Genomic DNA, 23,840 nt, shown 5'->3' on the forward strand with positions numbered 1-23,840 from the left:
CCATGCCATACTATCAATATGGCATATTGATAGTACCAATATGACATGGCTGCTCCAATATCCATGTGTAATCTGCACCGACTGCCCTATGTGACAGTTGGCAAAAAATGATTGCAGGGGTCACTGAAGGTAGCACAAACTTAGATTTAGATGGTTTTGACCAGAAATGTGCAAATTTACCTAATTTGCTCGAAAGTTATTCAAGAATTAAAGCAGTAGCCAATCCTTTTAAAGCAGCATATCCAGTAGAGAAAATGGGAGTGTTTAGTTCCTCTTCTCTCAAACAGAAAACACTCTGCTCCACCTTGTGATGTCATGTGGTGATAGAGAAAGTGCTCTCCTGTGTTTTTAAACTCCATGCACCTTCTCTAAAATCATTTGGATAATTTCAGCCCTGGAAAGAAGCTATTAACCTGAAAACTACCACTTCATGACATCACAAGGTGGAACAGAGCACTTTTGAAGGTGTATAAACAGACAATTATAAAAGGTTACCTCGCAAAAATTAATTTTGTATTATACAGGACCTTTAAGGACTGGAAATGACTTGGAATGGAGGACAGAATGGACAAAATTACAAAAAGAGGCCCTAAAAATTTTAATTTCTGCTTCATATTTAATAACAATAATTCCTTTTTCCAGTTTGGATCTTCCTGCAAATGTATTGGTGGAAGACTTTGTAACTCCTGTCACCTGTTTATCTCCATGGAGATGTCATGAAGATCACTGAGGCAGATAACACCACTAGGCTAGGCTACATGTCAGATCTGTGGACAGGCAACCCCACTCACCATAAGAATGTGAGTTGTTCAGGGTATTTTTGAGTAATTAAAAGATATGGAATTCAATAAATACAATGACAGATAAGTTTAATGGCATACTGTGGAACATTCCAGTAAAAGCAATAGCATCCCTAAAAGACAAGTAGGTGACAGAGTCCTCACCCCTTCACCTTTAAACCAATGTAGCTTGAATAAATTATGGTAAACTGATAAAGTACGTAAGGATAACCGAATGTACTGGCATGTATCAAATCTGGGAAGTGATGAGAACATTGAGTTTTGAGTCATGGTTTTGTACTGACGCTGTGTTGACTTTGTTCACCCACGAAGCCTTTCTCAAACACTGCAGTAGGACCTTGGTCAGATAAATATCCCAGAGGGCTCAGCAACCCCTCATTCTCCAACACACACCAGCATGGCACCTTCTGTTGTTCAGGCCACTGTAGGACTCCTTTTCCTTCTTGCCTCTGCGCATGCGGTAAGGACAAAATAATTGAATTTGAAATACTGAAAAACAATGTAATCCAAATGTCATGAATTTAGAATATTCATTTGATAAGTTTGATAGTTTACATGTATTTAGATCATGGGCCTTTTTAACCCAATATTTGTTTTATTTATTTTTTGTTTTCAGAAAATAAATAATCTGTCAATAATGTAAGAAAATTGCAATTGAAATAACAAACATTTTGTTACCCCAGTTGATGGATTTTCCTTTAATCTTATAACTTTATTGAATCCAGTTATAAATGTGCAAAATCACTGATACTAGTAGACAGATAACCTTAATGCAAAATCATGGGCCATAGTAAAAAAAGAAAAAAAAGACAAATAATAGGTCACATAACTTAATAAATCTAACCTACAATTATGTTATACTAAATTATACTAGTTTTGTCTATATTTCTCTATATGTTTTTACATTGTGGTTTGTTTGTTTGTTTTTTAGCAAGTAAGAGGAGACAGCCTGGCAGCATGCTCGCCAAATGACGGTTTTGTAAGTATTTGCATGACTCCTTAATAGTTCTATTTGGATAGTACATTTTGGGCACTCTACATACCTCTGATCAAGATTATTATACTAGAAAGATTAAAGACTGAAATTTGAATGATTGTTGAGTTTACTGAAAAAGCCAAAATCTTATTCAAGCTGTCCAATAGATAAATGTGACCAATTTGCATTCAGTTTGAGAAAACAATTACTCAGCTTATATGAGAAAACTATTGCATAACAGTGGAATAACAAAGGCTTCCAACTTTACAAAGATAAATTAAATGAAACAGAAAACGCACATCAAAGTACTTGTAGAGGGGTAAATTTAAGGAGCAGTAACTTAAAAGGTGAAAAATTGCATAGCATTTTGGACCACAGTGGCCCAAATCAAGAAAAATTATCAGACAAAGGTTTTGTTATCTGAAAAATGCTAAATATTTGCATGGTCTTGGCCAAGGACAATAGATTTATATGTGCAACTTACATTATATTATTATCTATTATTATGTAACATACAAAGCCCAAAAGGAGAATGCCAAAAGTGGCCAAAGTGATCAAAATCAAAATTACAATTTTTTTACTCAATTTGGGTTCAATATTGTTGCCGCAATCAAATAAGAATATATAGAAATTAGTTCAAACCTGACTTATTAACATGACTGGAGTTACAGTAGCTCAGTGTTTGTCCCCTGACCAGAAGGTTATGAGTTTGAATCCACTTCTTGACTTAAACACCATTGGTACACTGATGTGAATATATGAGTGAATGGCTGAGTGGTTCCTTGAAGTAAAGTGCTTTGAGTGGCATGAAGATGGAAAAGTGCTATATAAAAATGTGACCATTTACCGTAAATACAACAAATCCTTAAGAAATGAAACCTGCACTGTGTAACATTTCTGGTAGAGGGTTCAAAACGTGCTTGAGTTCATGTAGATGTGTTTTTACTTGAATGTTCTAGAGTATGGCATTTAATTTAATTGTCTCCATGGAGAGAAGCAAGCCATAGCACCAGGCCAAGTTACAGGTCAGATCTGTGGAGAAGTGGGCCCACTTACATTGATGAATAAATGAATGTTTTTGCAGTAATTTTGAGAAAAAAAACAGCCACAATTTAATAAATACATAGATATATTTGTTTAATGCCATACTCTGGAACATCCCAGGCAAAGCAGTGACCACCATGGAGACAAGCAGATGGAGGACCATCCACCAGAAAAGTTACACAGTGCACCTTTAATATGTGTTTAAATTGAATGTTCTGTGTTTAGGGAAGGTACTGCCCGACCACATGTGGAGTGGCCGATTACTTGTTTCGATACTTACCAGACGTCAGCAGAGATCTGAAATACATGGAGAATGACCTGGAGCACATCGCCAACATGACCACAGACACGGAGGACAATGTGGTAAACATGAAGGACTCAGCCACAGCTGCACAGAAGAGCTCCCAGTCAGGTCAGGCACGATTTACAATGGGCTGGGATGCTATAGAAGTTCCAGATCCAACAATGTGCTGTAATAATCTTATAGATGAAAAATACACCTGACCAGCCAACACCACACACATCTGCAATACTTTACAGATGAGTGGAAGATGTGTGGGTCTGGAACCATATCTTGTCTCTACTCATTTTGATATGTATGATTGACAGGCAGAGTAATAAATCAGAGAAATGCATATTTGGTTCACATCAAAACAGACATGGCAGCTTACAAGAAAATAAATAAATAATAACACAGAGTAGATTTCAGGTGGAGAGCTGACCACCAGGTTGCCTCCATGGAGATGTTATTATGTTGCAATGTTACATTTTTTATCCTACTTTTATTTAACCAGGAGGTCCCACTGAGATTCAGAATCTCATTTTTAAGGGAGCAGTCAACACAAGTAAAACAAAACAATCACAAAATATCACATTATAAAACTATTTAAATCTCTGAAGAAACCACACCCTTTACAATGCTCTTGAACTTATCAAGTGACACTGTATTCCAATTTAAGATTTTTCTGTAAATGATTCCAAGACCGTGGTGTTGCGAAAAGGCAGATTTAGCAGATTTTCAGTGAAGCACCAAACCACAGTGAAAAATAACTCAATGTTGTATGTGTTTCTTTTCAGAGAACTACATAAAAAAATCAGCTAGCATGTTGGATGATGTCCTACGGTATGAAAAGACCATCCTTGCACAAGAACAGCAAATATTGTAAGTGTCTATGACTCTATGTACCCTGGAAGAGACTGTGTTTTTCTTTCAGCACACCCACGCTGAAGTCCAGGCCCACACATTGCAAACATGCTCTGAAGTTTGGACAGATACAATCCCATTTACATAAATCACAATGACCTAAATATTTGAATTTCTCTGTTTTGAGTAGCTTTGACTTGATTGATTTAATTGTTAGGCCTATTTTATTATGTTTTTTAATTTTATGTTTCAAACAGCTTACTACCACAGACTCCAAGATGCATTTTCTATGTGTTTTTAAAGTTTGGGTTTTGAACTACAATTTGGCAGAAAATTAATTTAGTAAATCTTTAACATGTTCTGGTATAGAAATTTGGTATGCTGCTTCGGTTTATTTTCACCAATGCAATTTTCATAATACTGAACAAGACATATTCCTCTTCCACAGAACTCTTGTTTTGGAGGCATGCATATTTTTATCTCATTATAAAATCATGTACATGAGAAGTGTGTCATTATAATTCCAATGGACCAAAAGAACCCAAGGACTGTGAGACTGGTGGTGTGATTAAATTGAAAATAACATTTGAAATATTACGGTAATTTAAAAGATTTTTTCTTAGCATGGAAATGACAGCAAGGTACATGGGGTGAAAATTATGTTTTATGTTTTACACCCCAAGGTAGACTATATTACTTCATAAGTGTACATGTAAAAAGAGATAATTGTAGTTAATAGATGATTAACATATAATACATGCTTAGCTGATACAAGTACTAGTGTTGAATGCACCAATACGGAAAAATGAGCTGGACTGGTTGTTGGTTTCATGGTACTGAATAAAACTATTTATAGTCTAGCCTTGAATGCCTCATAATGTTTGAACTTTTATTCATACAAAGTTATTCAGTAGTTATTTGAAGGATAAATGACAGTTGCGTAACACAACTGGATGTGTTAACTGTGTTTTAGGAAATGAATGCTGTTTACTGTCCGTACACCAGTTAATATCAAGTATTGGCAGACATTTAAAATCAAAGTATCGACATCAGTATCAAAACTAAAAAAGATGGATTGGTGCATCCAAATGTAGGTACCAAAAAGAAGTTTATAGCCCATAATATGGTAATATCATTGATGGTTCAATCCGTCATTATGATTTTGAGCAAGACACTTCAACCTGTTGCTATTATTTTCCAATTTAGTGAACTGCAGAACATTCTCTCATCCAATCAGAGGAGGATGGCTGAGCTGGAGAGCATGTCCGCCCAGCTTAAACAGAAGTGCCAGGAGCCATGTCAGGACTCTGTTGTAATCCAGCCCACCACAGGCACAGGTAACACAAAACAGAACCAAAAAGCACCACTGCAACCCAATGTTCAAGTTTCATAAGCGCTTTCTCAATCTCCTTTCATTTTAGTAAATAGCCTTGACCACTGTTCGATCAATATTCCACTTTGCTGCAAAGTAAACACGCCCCCTGCTTTTATAGAGCTGCGCAAATAGTGATGTACACAGGGCTTTTTTAGGGCTTTAAAGGGGGAAAATGCAATATGCTTTGTTTAGGGAGAAGAGCATCAATTTTAAGCCCTGAAAATTTGCGTGTGGAGGAGTGACCAAAATTTTTTATGATTTTTTTTTTTTTTTTTATAAATTCACCTACCTATACATTGAAATTTGCACTTTTACTGATATAGGCACTAAACATTGCAGACTCATACCTCACATTAAACAAATCAAAAGAACTTCATTGCTGTATGATTAGAAACATCTTCTGTTATCATCCAAAAGGAGGCACACCCAAACCCAAGGTGGAAAGATATTCTATTTGCTTTTCAAAACTTTTCTGTTGACCAGTTTTTACCAGAATTGGCAAAGGGATTTTCTGATGTCTTAATGCCCCAAAACTTTGAAATGCCCAAAACTTGATTTGACATTACAGTTTTGCAATTGCAATGTCAAATAAAAAAGTTTAATATATTTTGTTAACTTTATGTTTTTTGCCATTAGATTGTCAAGATGTTGCCAACAAAGGAGCCACCACCAGCGGCCTGTATTACATCAAACCTACTACAGCACCAGAACAATTCTTGGTCTATTGTGAAATCGATGAATTTAGACGAGGGTTCACTGTTCTTCAAAGGGTAAGATATGTTCTGTTATTGTTAGTGCTAGTACTGCAAAATTAAGGCTAAAATACAAATACCCCACAAAAAAGAAAATAGTAAAATAGTGGAGCTTTGAATATTTAAAGATATTAAATACATTGATTATATAGTTTGTGGTTTTATTTACAAATGTTAAGTAAATCCTTTATGGTAAATATACCTTTCATTGAGTAAATAGTTTCAACCTGCTACATAAACAGAGAAAAGGTCCTGTATTATGCAAAATCTGGTTGAGCTTTGGGCCATGTTATGTTGTTACCTCACCAAAAACATTAATGCATTTATGAGTGATCCTGTATTTTAGCATAACCTTTCCTAAGTTCAAAACATTCAATTTCATCTTGTGAAAATCAGGCCAAAATCAAATATTGATGTCAATAATCAACAGCCCTGAATAGGAGCTTATAAATAAGACCAGTGTGAAGTGATTCATAGCTTTAGTATTGAACATCTGCTAATTATGTGTGTAGTAGTCAATCAACATAGTATAAAACAGATCGTGAAATACTTATGTTTTTAGATGTCTAATCATAGTTAAAAATCCTATTCCAATCATTCAAAGAGAAAGACACACTATACTTTTGTCTTTTTTTCTTTTATCTTCTGTGTTTGCATGCACAGAGACGAGACGGCAGCGTGGATTTTAATAAGAACTGGATCCAGTATAAGAACGGCTTTGGGTACCTCTCCCCAGATGACACTACAGAGTTCTGGCTGGGCAATGATAAAATCCACTGGCTGACCGTGGGTTTGACCATCCCCACTGTGCTGCGGATAGAGTTGGTGGATTGGGAGGGCAACAAAAGGTGCAATCAATAACTCTATTACATAAGACCAGCTTTAGTAAAGGAAGTAAATATGAACTTTGATACAACTATTACTACTCTTCAGAGATCACAGCTTCAATCTCAAGAGTTATCGAGCACTCTTTGTAACCACTTCACAAATATTAGCTGGGTTAAAAGATTATATTTTTTGTAGCATTCTCTTTTTTGTATATGTTGTTTTAGCATTCAGTATTCATCCATCATCATCGCTTCTACTACTTTTAGCCTGATCCTTTGCTTTAAAGTGCACTATGTAACATTTCTTGCTTGCCTCCATGAATACGTTATTGCTTTGCCTAGAATATTTCACAGTATGGCAATTAATTGATCTAGTTCCATGGGGACAAGAAAGTGACACCACCAAGCCAAGTTACAGGATAGATCTGTGAAACATTCCTAACTTTGCACAGTAAGATGAATTCTCACGATATGTGTGAGTTCACAAACTGGTTGGCCTAGTTTTTTTATTATTCATCTATTGTATGAATGAAAACACTTAAAATCAAAATAGCAACCATTATTTCCATGAAAAACAGTGGATGACCTGAATGGACTACCATGAATCGGAAGTTGCATCAAAACAAATGAATAAGACAATAGTAAAATTATAATCTAATAAGACCCCAAACCAATTAACTTAACAACAGCTCAGAGTTGCCAAGAAAGCACTTTTTACCCCCACACTTTTCAGCAAGTTTAAATACATTTCTATGTGACTGGCAGGTCTCTCACCATGCCTTTGCCCTCTTCTCCCATTCAGATATGCAGATTACAACATGTTTGCCCTGAGTCCAGAGACTGACATGTACCGTCTCACTTATGGATTCTACTTGGGTGGAGACGCTGGAGATGCTTTCGCTGGCTTTGACTTTGGAGATGACCCCAGTGATAAGTTCTACACCATGCACAATGGGCAGCAGTTCAGCACCCATGACAAGGACAACGATAAATATGACGGGAACTGTGCCCAGCAGGACGGCTCTGGCTGGTGGATGAACCGCTGCCATGCAGCCCACCTCAATGGAAAATACTATCAAGGTATGGCCAGTGGTAACTCAATACATACTGTAGTGTGTTCAAGGAACAGTTTGTCCAAGTCCAAGTGACTTTCAGGTCAGATCTGGAGGGCTAGCATGACAAATCAACCACAGTTTCAAAGGTCCAAATTCTTTTAAGTTTTGGTGTTGAATCCTTATCATAGCCCTGGGCAAGACAAGCAACTCCATGTCTGCCAGTCAATCCCTTCTAAATTCACTTTGAATCCAGAAGGGTCTGGAACCAGACCATGAGGGTGAAAAAACCTCTGTCTGGACTTGGAACGGTCCAAACACAGCCTCTAATTTGTATCACCTGACTCTCAAATGCCGAAGAAATCTCCTCTAAAAATTCTCGTAACATTTTGTCTGTCCTCTATGTTGTCTTTCGTCCTTTTTTACTCTAAAGTGACCACGTTTATTTTGACACAAATGGATGTGTTTATCTAATTGGTTAATTCACCTGTCAATAACATCCTCTGGGAGACAGAGTATGGTTTCAGACCATGGATCTATTGAAATAACTGGATGGAGTATTGTCTTGAGTTGGATTAATGGTCCCTTTTTGATACTGCCTAGAAAGCATTAAAGCAAAGCATAGAATACAGTGTAAACACAAACTGCTACCAGCACCTGCAGCTTTCATAAAGGTTGGATTTGAGGGTCAGTTTTTACCTATTTTTAAATCATAAACTTTTTCTCAGAGGTCAGAGCGGTCATGTGGTATGAGAAACCACGCTCCTTGTGCGCACACACTTATTTAGGAGTAGAGCACTATTGCTCTCTGCATGATCGACTAAATGGCCAGTCATGTTTAGGTTTGTTCCAGACCAACTCCACCATTGCCAAGCCCAACCACAGTATGGTGGATAGTTGTGCTGAAATTGACATCTGGTGTATGAAAAATAAATAAATAAATAATATGATGTAAAAGAATAAATGAATAAAGATTGCACCAGAATGGAAAACTGTTTACTAAATGTTTTAAGAATTAGTCATTTCTTTGAAAATATAATATCTGCCTTGTGTCTTCTTGTCCAGGTGGAAAGTACACAGCAAAGGATGCTGGTGACTCCGGCTTCGATAACGGCATCATCTGGGCGACCTTCCACGACCGCTGGTACTCATTGAAGGAGACCACCATGAAAATCATCCCCCTGACCCGCCTCGCAACTGGAGGCCAGCAAGGAGGCATGAAAGAGTTTGGAGGACTGGGGGTCTAAATGTGACACCAATACAAGTTCCTTTTTGAGATTATCAAATGCTTCCAAAATGTCTCCTGTCTTTTCTGTGCTTGATACTGGCCTACATTAAAGGGTACCTGATTTTTTTCCCATGTATTTGTGCAAAATTTGTCTTGCCCAAGTAATAATTTATAAGCAGCTCTTGAGGTCAAAATAAGACTGCTGTAATATGTCTGCCTCTTATTATAAAGCATTTTAGTGTAAATAATCAGGATGTAGACTGTTAGCATGCAAGCTGTTGTTAACTTTACTGTCATGTTAAACTCTGCTGAAGCCTCTGAGAGTTGTGAAAAGTGCTTTTAAACTGAGTGAATAATCACAATGATCGGAATGCATGCAATGAAGAACTTAATCATATAAAATAAATGTTTTTAAGACAGTAAAAATCAGGTACAGCACCTTTAAAAGTTCAAGAGGTCTTCCAAGAGTAGCCAAAACAAGTTAACAAATGTTTGTTTTTTGTACTTGTAAATTGCAGCAATATTACCTGACCAGCCTGTACCACATGCTTTGACAAAACTTTACAAAGATGAGTGGAGATGAGTACATCTGAACTGACAGACAAATTAACCAATCAGAGAAAAGCATGCTCTGTTTTGGTGTAAATAAACACTGTGGTTTAAGATTAAAAAAGGAAAATAAAGCACATAGAATGGTGAAACACCACAGATTTCTGCAGAATCAATATCATTAAATTGTCTGTTATCTCAGGCAAAAGAAGTTACAAGAACTCAAGAGATGTCTTCTGTATTTGAGAGGCATATGAGTCAAATTTAGAAGCTGTGGTTGGATGTCTCATGTTTGTCAGGTTTGTCAGGCTCTGTTGTCCGATTCCAGAAACTTCTGGATTTGAACAGAATGTAGAAAGGACTGGCTGGTCAGGCAAGCAGCAATATGTTGTACAAGACTAGTAAAAATAAAGCGGGTTGGAAACATGCTGGTTTGATTTGTAAATTTTTCATTTATCAAAAATACAATAAGAACAGAGTACTGTGTTGACCAGTGGTTACATATGGCTTTCCCAGTACCACCAGATCTATACCAGGACTATGTGAGGCCTAAAGTAGGGTTAAACAGGGTCTGAAATTATACTAAACCATAAGTTCTATAATGATTAACTTTACCACTCACTTTGTTAAAACTGATCATATCCTGTCAGGTGTGACTGACAGGTGGAATAACCAATCAGAGAGATGCATGTTCCATTCATGTCAAAACAAACATGGCAAGTTACATGTAAAAAAGGCAAAATAATAATAATAATAATAATAATAATAATAATAACACAAAACATTAATGATCAGTGTAGATTTACTAAGTAAAATGTTATTTATCTCAGGAAAAAAACATGTCATATGTAATAACTTTAAGCAATAATGTAATACTTCAAAAATATTTTCTTTGCCTGTTAATTTTTGTGAGAGGGAGGGGCACTAGAGACAAATTCTCAACCTTGATAAAAGCTTTACTGATACAACTACTGTCTACTGTTCGTACTAAAGGTAGGCCTGCCATGATCATCACAAAACTGTCTTATCATTCAATATATGAAATGTGGAAAAACATATTTTGGGGCTCAATATTTATTTCTACAATAGTGGGGAGAGTTTAGCCATCTTTATGTAATAATGTGAGATATGAACTGTAGAGTAACATAAATACCTTCTGTGGCTAATTATCGGTTAATTCTGACATTTACAGGTTGAATCTCATGTCTTTTAATGGTACTGTCTATTTCAACTGGTTTACTAGGATTATCGTGCGTTGTAACAGTGGTGGAGTGGTGTTGGAGCTGGTCCAATAGGAGACATACATAAGACTGAGGCTGAGGACTTGGTGGGTGTGGTACCTCTGACCTGATGGCAGCTCTTGGTTTCTCACTGACTGAGGACAATGTAAATTTCACTTGTTAGGTCTTTGGTCAAAAGGTTTTCTGTTGAAGAATGGATAATGTGACATTAATTTATGTTTTCATATTCAGATAACAAATGTTCAATGATATTTTTGTAGTGAGAACAAAGAGCAGGTGAAAGGAAACACAGAAAAAAAAATCACCTTTGGGTTCTGTAGGTGGTAGAACTAAAGGCAGTCTGGGTTCCTGGGACGTTCTCCCTGGCTCTCCAGAGGCTGCCGACTGTCCCAAAGAAAAGCTGGTCTCTCTAGGCTGAGCCCCGCAAATGGATTATCTTACACCCTCTGCTGGGTTTATTGAGTGGGATCGCTTTAAAATGTGAATCCCTGTGGACTGTAGCACCAGCAAGTGGAGAAATGAGAGGTTGGGTCACTCTGCAGTCTGCTCCTTTGAGACTGAATATCCCTTCCATTTCTCAGGTGGAGGATGGGTTGTGGAGGTTGGTATCTTGCCTTTGCTGCCAACAAGGTGCCACTATCTCCAAAAGAGCAATGGTCCTCACTTGAGGGTGTAGGTCCATGTCTGACATGTTTCTACCTCCTCAGACTGGATTGTTGGGCTTCCAAACACTCTTATTTTCACAAAGTGGAGCTGGAATGAATGAGACATCCACTCTAGCGTCCATGTTGGCATTACACATTGAAAAGTGAAAAGTTGCTTTCAGTCTTTCTGTAATAAAATGTGTGCAATCACTAGCCTAGCCAAACAACAAATAATACAGATCAGAAAATAGCGTAATATGGACCTTTTAAAATGAGAGTAACTGGTGTGACAGAAGTTATACAGTATTCATTACATTACAGATATTCAAACTGCAGAGGGCCTTGTGTACCATAAGAGGGCGCCCACACAAAACCAGCGGTACACATATCACAGATTGAGAAACAGTGGTGTAGGCGGTGCCTGTGTTTCCACAGCAATGTCAAACCCCCAAATAGGCCAAAATGTCTCAGAGGTTCCCAATTCTCACCACTGGGCTTTGTGGAGATGATTTCAGTCAGGGTGCCCTTGTCCAGTCCATAGATGTCTGGACATTCTTGCCTCCACAGACTGGTTGTACAGGGCAAATGCAACTCTCATTGTTTTGATATATACACTTGTTAATATGACATCCATCTTACTGCCTTTTTCACCCAGTTGTGTCCTGTTATTTGATTGCACTTCTTGAAAATGCAAAACATATCACAAGAGCATAGCCTACTTTGTCCATAAGTGAAACATAACTGACAGACTGATAGAGGTGCCAATCTGTGCCACTGACCCCTTCGACTCACACACATTATTCATTCTAGGCAATTTGGGTGAAGTGCCTTGCCTAAGGACACAAACTGTTTTTTTTTTTTTTTTGCCACTAACGCCCCAGTGTGGGACCTGATTTTCCAAATGGTGTCTCATCTAAGTATTAACCAAGCCTAGCCTTGGCCGCAGCTGCTACATGTAAAATGTGTGAAATGTTTTTTAAAAAGGTTCATTATATAACTTTTATCAGTGTATGTTGTGGTAATAAACATATATCTCACATTGATTAAATTTCAGTCATTTTATTGCTGAAGTCGTAGTAGTAGTTGCATAGTGAACCTTTAAGCCTGAGTCACAGTCGTATTTCCTCAAAAGTTGCAGTTCTAAGGCACCAGCACCAGATAGTCATTGGTGTGTTTCTTTTTGTTTACCACATGATTTTAGCATTGGCTCTGGGCCTATTAATTCTGTTTTTCAAATGATGAAGATGGAATTGGCGAAAACTCCAGAGAGGGGTGTACAGATCTGAGTGTAGCGAAAGAGAGGGCAGAGGTTGAATCATGCAGCCTTCAGAGTGGACTCTGATTCTCACATGCCCTGCTTAGAGCAGAATACTTGTCCAGACTTCTGCTTTTTGAATTTTGCAGAAGAGATGGATGAGAAAACAGCTTCTAAGACCAAAGTTAATTTCCCTAAAAGGTCCTCAGCACTGCAGATCATTCATTAACCAGATACCACTTCATCTGATTAAATCCACACTCTGCAGTGATATTAACGACAGTCCCTCTTTGAAAAATAACACTAATGTGGAACATTATGGGAGTAATGGAGAAGAAATCCCAACTAGAACACATAGGAGAGAGAACTAGACTGTTTAAATGTCACCCACTGGCTGCATTGCTCTTTCTCCTGTGTGAATTTTGTTGTGTGTTTTGAAGCTGAAAACATAGGGCCATGTCTTTCCACACTGGTCACAGGTGAGCCCCATTCTGTTGGAAAAATAAAATAATGTCAGGGAAGTAAAAGCCAACCATTGAGCTACCAAGGACCCTTTTGCAGATCCTGGTCTAGACTTGGTAGGGAAGGACTAGAGTAAATAATAAACCAGCATGAAAAGTTAACATATAGCCCAGTACACTACAAGAGTCATTTTAATTAATTAAACACAAAAAACACTGTAAAATGTACAAAACTACAAAACTGCAAAATAAACGATGAAACATTGAACAAAACAAAAGAAAAGAACCCACTAAAAAAGGCCACACTAATTTAATGTGATTTATTACTGTTTGAAAACCAGTGTGGTTTCACTTAAATCAATAGAATTATTCCTACGTGCCATAAACAGTGAAGGTTCTGCTGTAAGACACTTCTGTTGTTGATAATTAAAGGTTATTCTTTCAGTAATTGTTTTGCCTTAGTACAGAATGTATTGAATTATCACAGAAGTGGTGAGCAATGACCCAGAACGTTATGAAACACAATTTTTTCTTTTTCTTCTTCTTTTTTTGTTTGATTAATTTAAGATGGATATGAAATAAAAATGTTACATCATCTTTGTTCTTTCACTAAAGCCCTCTAATGTGACTTGATGAATTTGTATCAAAAGCTGTACTTTAATAAGAGTCAATACTTACAGATGGAGAGCAGGTTTAATGCAGGAGTGTTAACAGAGAGCACAGAGCTTTAAAGACCAAAGGAAAATGATTTCTGTAGTTCCTGTTAGGTCTGTGTTAGATTTAGCAGGTTCAACCCCAAACAACATTCACTGAACAGTTTAAAAGAGTAATTACACATTTATCAAAGAGGACAGTACATGCATGAAGAAGTTCCCTCTCTCTAAGATGTTACAGAGACACTTAATGTTGCAGAAAGAAAGAAGCTGATTGGTTAACGCAAAATTTTGATATTTTGTTTGGTAACCTTGTTTGCATAATGTGTTAACACAGACATTCAGTGCATTTCCCTTATTAGGAAGTACATACATAATACAAAGAAATAATAATATTACAATTATTCTGTTACTCTTCAGTCCCACCAAACTCACACCAGATATAGCTGCTGCAGAGTCCTCTGGTTTGGGTATATATGTATTATTATTGTTATTATTATTAGTAGTAGTAGTAGTAGTAATAGTAGTAGTAGTAGTAGTAGTAGTAGTAGTAGTAGTAGTAGTAGTAGTATTTATTAGCTAGAAAGAGATTATATTTTTCTCAGTTCCTCAGGTAGGACAGGGATGTGTCTCTGATGTGAAATAAGTAACACAATCGTTGTAATTCACAAATAAAATGGCATGGGGGTGGGGATCACACAAAAAAAGAATAAATCCTTTTCTATTTCATAATTCACCAAGGCTTTAATGTATTATTAGATTGTTCTGCAACATAATCGAATAAAAGGCATGCAAAAAATAAAATAAAATACTGACTGAATATAAGTGGATAGAATAAAACAGATGTTTAACAGATTGATAAAGTTTGTCCTTTAAAGCAAGGTCTTGATGTAGAGGTTCTGGATATTTGAGCATGTTCAAATGTCAAACTGCATGAAACCATCCACAAGTGATCATTGTTATACTGTTCAGTTTGGGGGGGTATGGTTACGTAGTGCTGTGGCTGATGTAGGCAAGTATTCCTAACCCTGTGTTGTGATTATTAAAGTGTATGGCTGTAATAGGATCCCTCATACATGGATATATGTATAAATACATTGAAATGTTTGTTTAAAATAAATAAATAAAATAATAAACATAATAAAATAATAATAATAATAAAAATAATAATAATAATAATAATAATGCTTTCTTTGTATTTTTTTCATGTTATGCTACTGCTATAATAATAAAAGACATATTTATTACCTGGTTGGGGTTACGGTTATGAACCGTAAGAGAGCGCGCCTGAAAGAATAACCACGCTTTGTCTTTACTTCCGGGTTATTAATATATTCGACTTCCGGTGCAACCTTCTTGCGGCGATGGTGGTGTTTTTCTGCTTTTTTGGAGTGCATGTTTCGCATTTTTAAAGGATCTAATTTTTCTTTAACCTTGGAATTCATATTGGAACATTCAGCCGCAAAATGACTGAGGTCAGGAACGTTTGTTTTACTTTTTCTTTCACCATTTTAACAATAGTTTTGAACCCGCTCAGATGCTAAGCTAAACATGTTCGTTGTATGTACGATACAAAGCCAAACCCGCCCGAGCAGGGATTTGTTATTGCACTGAGATCATTGAGTGTATGTTTTTGTACTCATCATCGTAACGCTTCCTTACCGCAGGACGTGCAGAAACACTCGGTGCACACGCTGGTGTTCAGGTCTCTGAAAAGAACCCACGACATGTTTGTGGCTGATCAGGCTAAGCCCGTCTCCATAGATGAAGAAAGGTAATGTTTTATTGAACAACCTGCCTTACATTGATTAGATCTGCTCTGTCTGAGGAAAAGGGGTGGTCCAATAGTTACCAGAATAAAGCATATTTAACGTAACCCGGGGTTGTAAATGTCCCATTCATTAGTGTTGACACTAATGAATGGGACACTAATGAATCCTCCCTACCTCTGGTGGGATTAACTATAGTTAAACATCAAAACACTAAGGGGCAGTTTTTGTATTCTCTACTGTTTAATTCTATAAAGTAAAGTGTACTCTTTGACTTCACAATTTAACAAACTGATGGCAAAAGTTAAAAATATTAGATTAGATTAGATTAGATTATGAAAACACAGTCTGAAAATATTATTTCCAGTCTTTGCAAATACCAGCAGTTGTGAATTCTCAGTACCTGCTTATGTGAACAGTGTTTTCATCAAGATGTGTATTTTTTGTATTCTATTGTTGAAAGTAACAGTATTTTCACATTCATTTCTTTTACCATGCTTTATGTTTAGCTGCACTTGTTTTGTCAGATGTAAACTTCAGAATGTTCGTATTTGATTAAAGTTTATTGTTGTTCTTCCCCAGTCACAAAATCAAGATGGCCGTCAAGTTGAAGGCTGATTATGGCCCAGTTTTACACATGCCTGTTTTGAAGGAGAACAAGGAGCGGGTCCATCAGATGCCTGGGGGAGTCCCTACTGCTCAGGGATATGCACAGCCAGGTACCAAGATTAAAGGTCACTTAAGATGTCATGTCAATGCCTTTTAAAATGTATACATTACAACAAAATAGTTACACACCCTCTCATTCAGGAAGTTTACAACTTTTTACATTTTTGTGCATTTTAGATACAGAAGACATTACTAATATGAAGCAAGATATGTGGAATAAGACAGTAGCAAATAAATTGTTAAATTATACATCAAAGTATTTTTTATATTTTCATATTCACAAGCCCAAGCTCTTGGCCTTTTCTCAATGAACTCCATGATGAAGTCTTCTGAAATGGTGCTCACTTCACAGCTGTGCCTTTTCAGGGTCAATAAATGCCCATAAAGAGTGTAAAGCAGTGACAAAGCAAACTGTTGCTATTTTATAAAATATGGAAAGTTATTTTGAATATGTTTAGTTTGCGACATTCCATATGTGTTCATTTATACTTTTGATTCTTTTCATGAAAATTTACAATGTAAATAGTCATGAAAAAACTAAGAAAAAACAAAAATGTGAAAGTGTTGACTGGCAGTGTATATCAAAGGTTAATTAGCATACAGTGGTTTATGGTAACCAAACAGTCTAAACCTTCTTGAAATTTAGGTATGGGTATATTAGTATACTTTCAGGTATGTTTTTGAATGGAATTTCTTCACTTCCATTTTAGGTGAAGAAGCAGAGTACTTGATCACCGGGACACACGCATACCCCTCTGGACCAGGTCAGTTTTGTTTTGTAAAAAAAAAATTGGTATAAAAATAAATGACAGCACAAGACAGCAGAAATTTTTGAGACCAAACAATAAAGCACAGAATAAAGTATTATCTAATATTTGCTTATTTTTGGTCATTTTCATTTTCATTCAAATTATTAATTCCACACTAAATGCAGCTCTTCAGAGGCTGCTCTTGATTGTGAGTTGATATGTGGCGTTGCATTGAACAGGTGTGGCCCTGACCGCTGAGACCAAGCTGCACAGAAACCCCAGTGAGGCAGGAGTCCAGACAGTCGCTCTGGCTTTGCCACCTTCACAAGCCAGGTACATCTTCTGAGTACATTTTAATAGCTTTTATTGGAATAATGCAAGCAGGCATCACATTCTAGAGATTAGAAGTGTAACACCATAGTCTGTCTGCAACAATATTACAGTTAGTATAGTAGAAGTAAACCCTTCAAAGTAGGAAAATGTCTTGTTACTGAAATTCTTGACCCCAGCTTCTTAGAGTATTTAATCCTAAATGTTTTCTCTGTTTAAAGACAAGAGGCGAGTCGCACCGCAGCCAGTGTCGCAGAGATCCATCGACATTATGGAGGAGAGAGGTCTCACGCTGGCACTGTGGTAAGTCACTGTTTATTTGAATTTTTTTTTTTTTTTTTTTTCGAAAATAATAATGTTTATTTTTTGCTCTTTTTTAGGCTCTTTTAGAGGGAGGTGGAACAAGAAATTCCTTGGTTAGAAGAGCTCCAACAATGCCCAAACCACAGTGGCATCCACCGTGGAAATTGTTCAGGGTGCGTGTGCTATTTCATTTGAAAAAAAAAAGTATTTCCAGCTCTCTGTCTGTTATTCATGGGTGAGGTACTTTTTTGATATTCAAAAATCTGAAAATGTAATAAATCAAGTGTCTGTTTACACCTCGATTGCCCAAAATGCTTCGTTAAGTATGCAGCGTTTGTTTGTTACTGAAACAAGGTATGTTTTTGATGAGGACACATTCTAACATAAATCAGAAAATAACGCAGTATGGTTCTTAAAGACAGTAAAAATTGGGTACAGTGCCTTAAAGATACTGTGTGTTGTGTGTGACAGGTGATAAGTGGACATCTCGGTTGGGTCCGATGTTTGGCTGTGGAGCCGGGGAATCAGTGGTTTGTCACAGGCTCCGCCGACAGAACCATAAAGATTTGGGACTTGGCGAGCGGAAAGCTAAAGCTGTCCCTCACCGGTCACATCAGCACAGTCAGAGGAGTGGCCGTGAGCACCCGCAGCCCCTATCTCTTCTCATGTGGGGAGGACAAGCAGGTCAAATGTTGGGATCTGGAGTATAACAAGGTACAGTTTGGTAGATTTTTATTATTTTCTCTAAATTCTGAAATTAAAATTTACTACAGACTGACCCACAGCCCTTTTTCAGCCACAGACCTTTAAGTGAGCTGTGTACACTATACACTAAAAAGTTCACATATTTGTCTCTAACATTAATACACAATGCAAATGTATAGATATATAAATGTACAGCATTACCATTTCATGACCTAACCTTATGAATATGTATTTTAGGTGATCAGACATTACCATGGGCATCTGAGTGCTGTGTATGATTTGGACCTCCATCCAACCATCGATGTGCTGGTGACCTGCAGCAGAGACGCTTCAGCCAGGGTGAGGACCTTAAAGACATGATATGCTTTTATCTATGACCTATGTAGATCCCTCTAAATCAGAGACAGCAGATGGAAACTAGACATTTAGTTATAATCTGGTGTGGAACAGCTCTGCTCAGCTGCTTGAATATAATCTCTTGGAACATTGTCCCTTCCAGTATCCCACAATATTGATTTAAAAAAAATAACAACAAAAACAGGCCCAATGATGACTGAGTTCCTTTGCCGTATATCAGCTTAAACATTACAACAATACAAAGTGCTGCACTGCCAAGCCTTTGCAACACTGCTGAATCCTGCATATATTGTTGTTTTCAGGGAAGAAAAACTAAATTTAGAGCAGTTTCCAGAGCAATGGCAGAACAATAGACTCTATTCACACTTACTGGATGATGACTTCTGGTGTAGTTACCGGCACTAAACGTGAATTCAACAGCAGCGGTCTTCACAATCTTCCAAAGCTTTCTATTTTTTTTACAAGCTTTAACCGTTACAGCTGTTTACAGCTTTAACTGTTTATCTGCCGAACATAAAGGAAGGTTACAATGACATCTTTTTTTTTCTAATTATGATACACAAATTAATAGCCAATTTATAAAAGGATAAAAGAAAGAATACAGTGACATCTAAATGACAAAATCTGACAAAACTGAGAAAAAGTCCTGGTTTTCTTCAGAGTTACTGTACTAATGCCAACAGAGCCCAAAGGAAGTCATCATCTGCATGTTTCCAAATGTCTTTCGGTTTTGTGACATAAGCGTGAATAGAGCCCATAACGATTACTCAAACATTAACAGTGAGTAAATGGTGAAGAGAAACCATTATAAGATACTTGCTGTGTTGTTTTGTTTTAGGTGTGGGACATCCGGACCAAAGCAAATGTGCACACACTGACTGGACACACCAACACAGTGGCCACAGTGCGGTGTCAGGCTGCAGAGCCCCAGGTCATCACAGGTCTGTTTGAATACACTTACTGCTGCTTTTACTCTGGAACACAATTCAAACAGGAATTATATTTGGAAAAAAAAAAATTGGTTACATTGTTTTGGTTATTGTTACAGGGAGCCACGACTCCACCATCAGACTGTGGGACCTGATCGCTGGAAAAACCCGAGCCACTCTCACCAACCACAAGAAGTCTGTGCGAACGCTGGTCATGCACCCCAGACAGTAAGTGCACTCAGAAGGATTGCTATTGGATTACAGGATTATTGGATGGTTTTACATTATACACATCAAACTCAACAGGTCTTCAGTTAACTAGCTGTGCCACATGGCTTTACATGGAAATTATATTTATTAAACATTTTTAGGTAGAGTGGTCCATGATGTTGTCAACCATGCCAGTTTGGATTGTACTTCTTAACATGTTTAATTTAGGGCCGGGCACGTTAACGCATTAACCTTGCGTTAACTAATTAAGTCTTTAACGCCGTTAACGTAGTTTTTATTATTTATTTTTTTTATTTTATTGTAAACGTCTGTTTCTCACTGGCTTTTATTTTGAAAAAGTCCACCGCGTGCGTTTCTTTAAGTTTTTTCAAGATTCTCCCAGAAAACAGTTAAGTTTGGTGGAGGAAAAATCCTGGTCTGGGGTTACATCCAGTATGGGGCTGTGCGAGACATTTGCAGGGTGGAAGGCAATTTCAATAGCCTAAAATATCAAGAAGTATTAGCTACCTCTTACATTCCCAACCATAAAAGGGGTCAAATTTTGCAGCAGGATGGTGCTCCATCGCATACTTCTATCTCTACATCAAAGTTTCTCAAGGCGAAGAAGATCAAGGTGCTCCAGGACTGGCCAGCCCAGTCACCAGACATGAACATCATTAAATATGTCTGGGGTAGAATGAAAGCGGAAGCATGGAAGGCAAAACCAAAGAATCTTGATGAACTCTGGGAGGCATGTAAGACGCTTTCTTTGCTATTCCTGATGACTTCATCAACAAATTGTATGAATCATTGTCGAACCGCATGGATGCATCCTTCAAGCTCATGGAAGTCATACAAGATATTAAATATGGATCTCACAGCCCCACTACTTAATTCACTGACGTTATACAACATATTTTTGTATTTGAAGTAAATTATTTGTTAAATTTTCTGTGACAAAACTTTTGTCTTGCCAAAATCTGACCTTTCTGTGTTCATTAAATGATCAATCTTTCTTCAGTGAAGCAAATTTATTTTAGTATATTGAGCATAATTTGGGAGGGTTTTAGCTTTCATATGAGACATTTCTAAAACCAATCGATTAATTTAAAGTCAGGTTATAAGCTTTTGTTTCTACAAAATGGATAAGCGACAAGACTTTTGTCAGGGACTGTATTGTGGTAAAAGAAAGTACAAAATCTTAATACATACACTCTAAACAGTGATCTCTCATGCTTTTCAGATACACATTTGCCTCTGGCTCTGCTGACAACATCAAACAGTGGATGTTCCCTGATGGAAACTTCATTCAGAACCTGTCGGGCCACAACGCCATCATCAACACCCTGGCCGTCAACTCTGATGGAGTGCTTGTGTCTGGAGGTACTGTGCTCTGATTGAAATGCCCATTTGACATTACATAGGCCACAGTTGAAAAATCTTAAGAATATAATCTAATTTCATTGCACCAATTGACTTTATTGTTTAATGCCATACTGTGAAACATTATATATGACATCTCCATGAAAACTGTTTTTCTCCTGCTGATAATCTTCTTTATTATGTCTGTAGCTGACAACGGCACCATCCACATGTGGGACTGGAGGACGGGCTATAACTTTCAGAGGATCCACGCAGCGGTGCAGCCCGGGTCTCTGGACAGTGAGTCTGGGATCTTCGCCTGTGTGTTCGACCACTCTGAGAGCCGCCTGATCACAGCAGAGGCAGACAAAACCATCAAAGTGTACAAGGAAGATGACACAGCAGTGAGTGTTTGGCAGTGTTCTAATGTGTGCATTGTGTCACCAATTGTAGCTGCTGAACATTCAACCATAAACAATAGGTTATTTCAATGTTTATCATTTGTTGTGTTCTTTTGCAGACTGAAGACAGCCATCCAGTCAATTGGAAACCAGAAATCCTCAAGAGAAAACGATTCTGATTTTTTTTTTTTTTTTTTTTTTTTTAATACATTTTATTTCACCTTTCTTTTGTACTCTTGTCATGTCAGTACAGTTTTTCATTTCATTACATGAATGGGGAAAGGTCTATGCTACATGAACTCAGTTTAGAAACCATTTGCAGTCCTCATTGTAAGACTCCCGTCCTACGAGACCACCATCTTGGATGGCTAGAAATTGTCCGGAGTTTTTGTTTTTGATGATAACGGCTCTGTGTGTGCTGTGGTCTGACTGGTCCATTAGAAGTATCCATTCTTCACACTTGGACTGACCAGACACAAGGAAAACCTGGTCTGAGATGGGGTCATGACCTGAAGGGGAAAAAAAACAAAATATGTCTATTACTTGTACACAAACGTAAATGAATCCCTCTGGTTTATTTTGTCACGTTGGCCCCTTAATAAAATCCATTTTTCATAAATGTTTGCTCTCCGTTCTTACTAAGGTATCTCTTCGTTTGGATGTTGCGGTAGAACTTGCACCTCTGACATTTGACCTCCTCCCAGTAGCAGTGACGTGCAGGAAAGTGTGTGAGTCCCACTGGAGTTTTCTCAAAGTCTGATTCAGGAAGTTGCTCAGCTGGGGAAAACGGCAAAGTAGTGTGGTTTAGCACTGTCCTGTTTACCAGATGAGATCCCAACAGTTACTTTGACAATTACTCTTGAGAATAATAAAACATTTAGTCTTATTTAGTCTTAGACTTTCCAGATGCTCCACGTTGCTTTACAAATATGTGCATAATTCATTCACTTTGTTCTTTGCAGTAGTAAGTTAGTAGTGTTCTCATGATTCTAAAATTTTTCAAAATTTCCATGATTATGATAGCACAATGAAGATAAAACATGATCCCTTTAAAGTAATAGAATGTGATTTTTATACCCAAAATAGAACAGTTCCAGTATTTATGTCACCATGAGGTCTTAAGCTTGTTCTGATGAAGCTCAAAATGATTGTTCAACTCAACATTTGTCCTGTTAATGTGATTTTGTTCAAATTGGCAGTTTGATATTAGTTTTAGTTTCCATTAGTATATGATTTTTGATACTTCTGGTGACTTTAAGCTACTATTGCCACAGGTGCCCTGGGACACAGACAGACTACTGTTGTCCCTGTGGTCTCTCATCCAAGAACAAACTTTTACTTCCATTACTTCTATTTGAGTAATATTCTAAACAGTGATTCTGACTTGAATAAGTTGCACTACCTGCCTCTGACTGGACCAGGACTAAATATGTTTAGAACAGGATCAAACTGTGTCTATATCAGGACTAAACTGGTATCAAACCAAGATTAATCAGGACATTATGACCATTTTGTATCTGGGTAGCAGTTACACAGTTTTGATTGTGGCTGGTTACAACAGGAAGGGTTATAAGAAGAATTGTGTATATACATTTATGATGTTGATCATATGATGATCTGTAATTAAACAGCAAAAATAAATAATATTTTTATGTTCTTAAATATTGATAATGAACAGTGGGAGGTTTAGGTGTCTCACATGGCAGCCATGTGCATGTGTAAATAGCTCCACACGTCCCTGTCATAAAGGAGATCTCTGGAGACGTCCTGACTTTATTAATTCATCAAAGCCCAGGCCCCCTCAGGACAAGCCCCCTAATGACAATGCGAGTGTTATCACATCTCCTGAATATACATCATGGACACATGTAGGCTGTTAACATTTCCTTTGTCTCTATAAAAAGAATAGTTTTTCTCCCTTTGTAAAACCACTTTCAATTAAGCTGATTTAATTTTACCTTTTTCTAATTTAATTAAATATGTATTATTTTGTTTTTCTTTTCATTTCATCTGGCATGCCTAAAATCTCTAAAGGTAATTATGACATGAGGAGGT

At 37.2% G+C, this 23,840-nt stretch overlaps 2 protein-coding genes across 2 annotated transcripts; both read left to right on the top strand.

Annotated features, from left to right (window-relative positions):
• The first annotated feature begins 1,161 nt into the window (after positions 1-1,161).
• On the top strand, positions 1,162-9,332 carry fgg (fibrinogen gamma chain). Its single transcript, XM_020931521.2, has 9 exons — positions 1,162-1,260; positions 1,732-1,779; positions 3,046-3,232; positions 3,898-3,982; positions 5,171-5,301; positions 5,976-6,109; positions 6,755-6,939; positions 7,721-7,998; positions 9,036-9,332. The coding sequence occupies exons 1-9, from the start codon at positions 1,198-1,200 to the stop codon at positions 9,215-9,217; spliced, it is 1,293 nt and encodes a 430-aa protein (XP_020787180.1). The 5' UTR covers positions 1,162-1,197; the 3' UTR covers positions 9,218-9,332.
• A 6,004-nt stretch (positions 9,333-15,336) lies between these two features.
• On the top strand, positions 15,337-22,404 carry plrg1 (pleiotropic regulator 1). Its single transcript, XM_020931413.2, has 14 exons — positions 15,337-15,476; positions 15,669-15,775; positions 16,353-16,489; positions 17,150-17,203; positions 17,428-17,521; positions 17,740-17,821; positions 17,899-17,994; positions 18,293-18,535; positions 18,764-18,865; positions 19,722-19,824; positions 19,932-20,040; positions 21,266-21,405; positions 21,595-21,788; positions 21,905-22,404. Exons 1-14 carry the CDS (start codon positions 15,468-15,470, stop codon positions 21,962-21,964), a joined length of 1,530 nt encoding a protein of 509 aa, XP_020787072.1. The 5' UTR covers positions 15,337-15,467; the 3' UTR covers positions 21,965-22,404.
• Positions 22,405-23,840: the final 1,436 nt, after the last annotated feature.

Source organism: Boleophthalmus pectinirostris, unplaced genomic scaffold (genome assembly GCF_026225935.1).
Source record: "Boleophthalmus pectinirostris isolate CB_2022bp ecotype Guang Dong unplaced genomic scaffold, ASM2622593v1 HiC_scaffold_22, whole genome shotgun sequence".
Classification (NCBI taxonomy): domain Eukaryota; kingdom Metazoa; phylum Chordata; class Actinopteri; order Gobiiformes; family Gobiidae; genus Boleophthalmus; species Boleophthalmus pectinirostris.

Bases quoted from the DNA above. Each gene is read 5' to 3' on its own strand.
- plrg1 (XM_020931413.2), top strand. The intron at 17,522-17,739 runs GTACATCTTCTG...CTCTGTTTAAAG, and splicing joins TTGCCACCTTCACAAGCCAG to ACAAGAGGCGAGTCGCACCG. The intron at 21,789-21,904 runs GTGAGTGTTTGG...GTTCTTTTGCAG, and splicing joins ACAAGGAAGATGACACAGCA to ACTGAAGACAGCCATCCAGT.
- fgg (XM_020931521.2), top strand. From the start codon at position 1,198: ATGGCACCTTCTGTTGTTCAGGCCACTGTAGGACTCCTTTTCCTTCTT. The intron at 1,261-1,731 runs GTAAGGACAAAA...TTTGTTTTTTAG, and splicing joins TTCTTGCCTCTGCGCATGCG to CAAGTAAGAGGAGACAGCCT. The intron at 3,233-3,897 runs GTCAGGCACGAT...GTTTCTTTTCAG, and splicing joins ACAGAAGAGCTCCCAGTCAG to AGAACTACATAAAAAAATCA.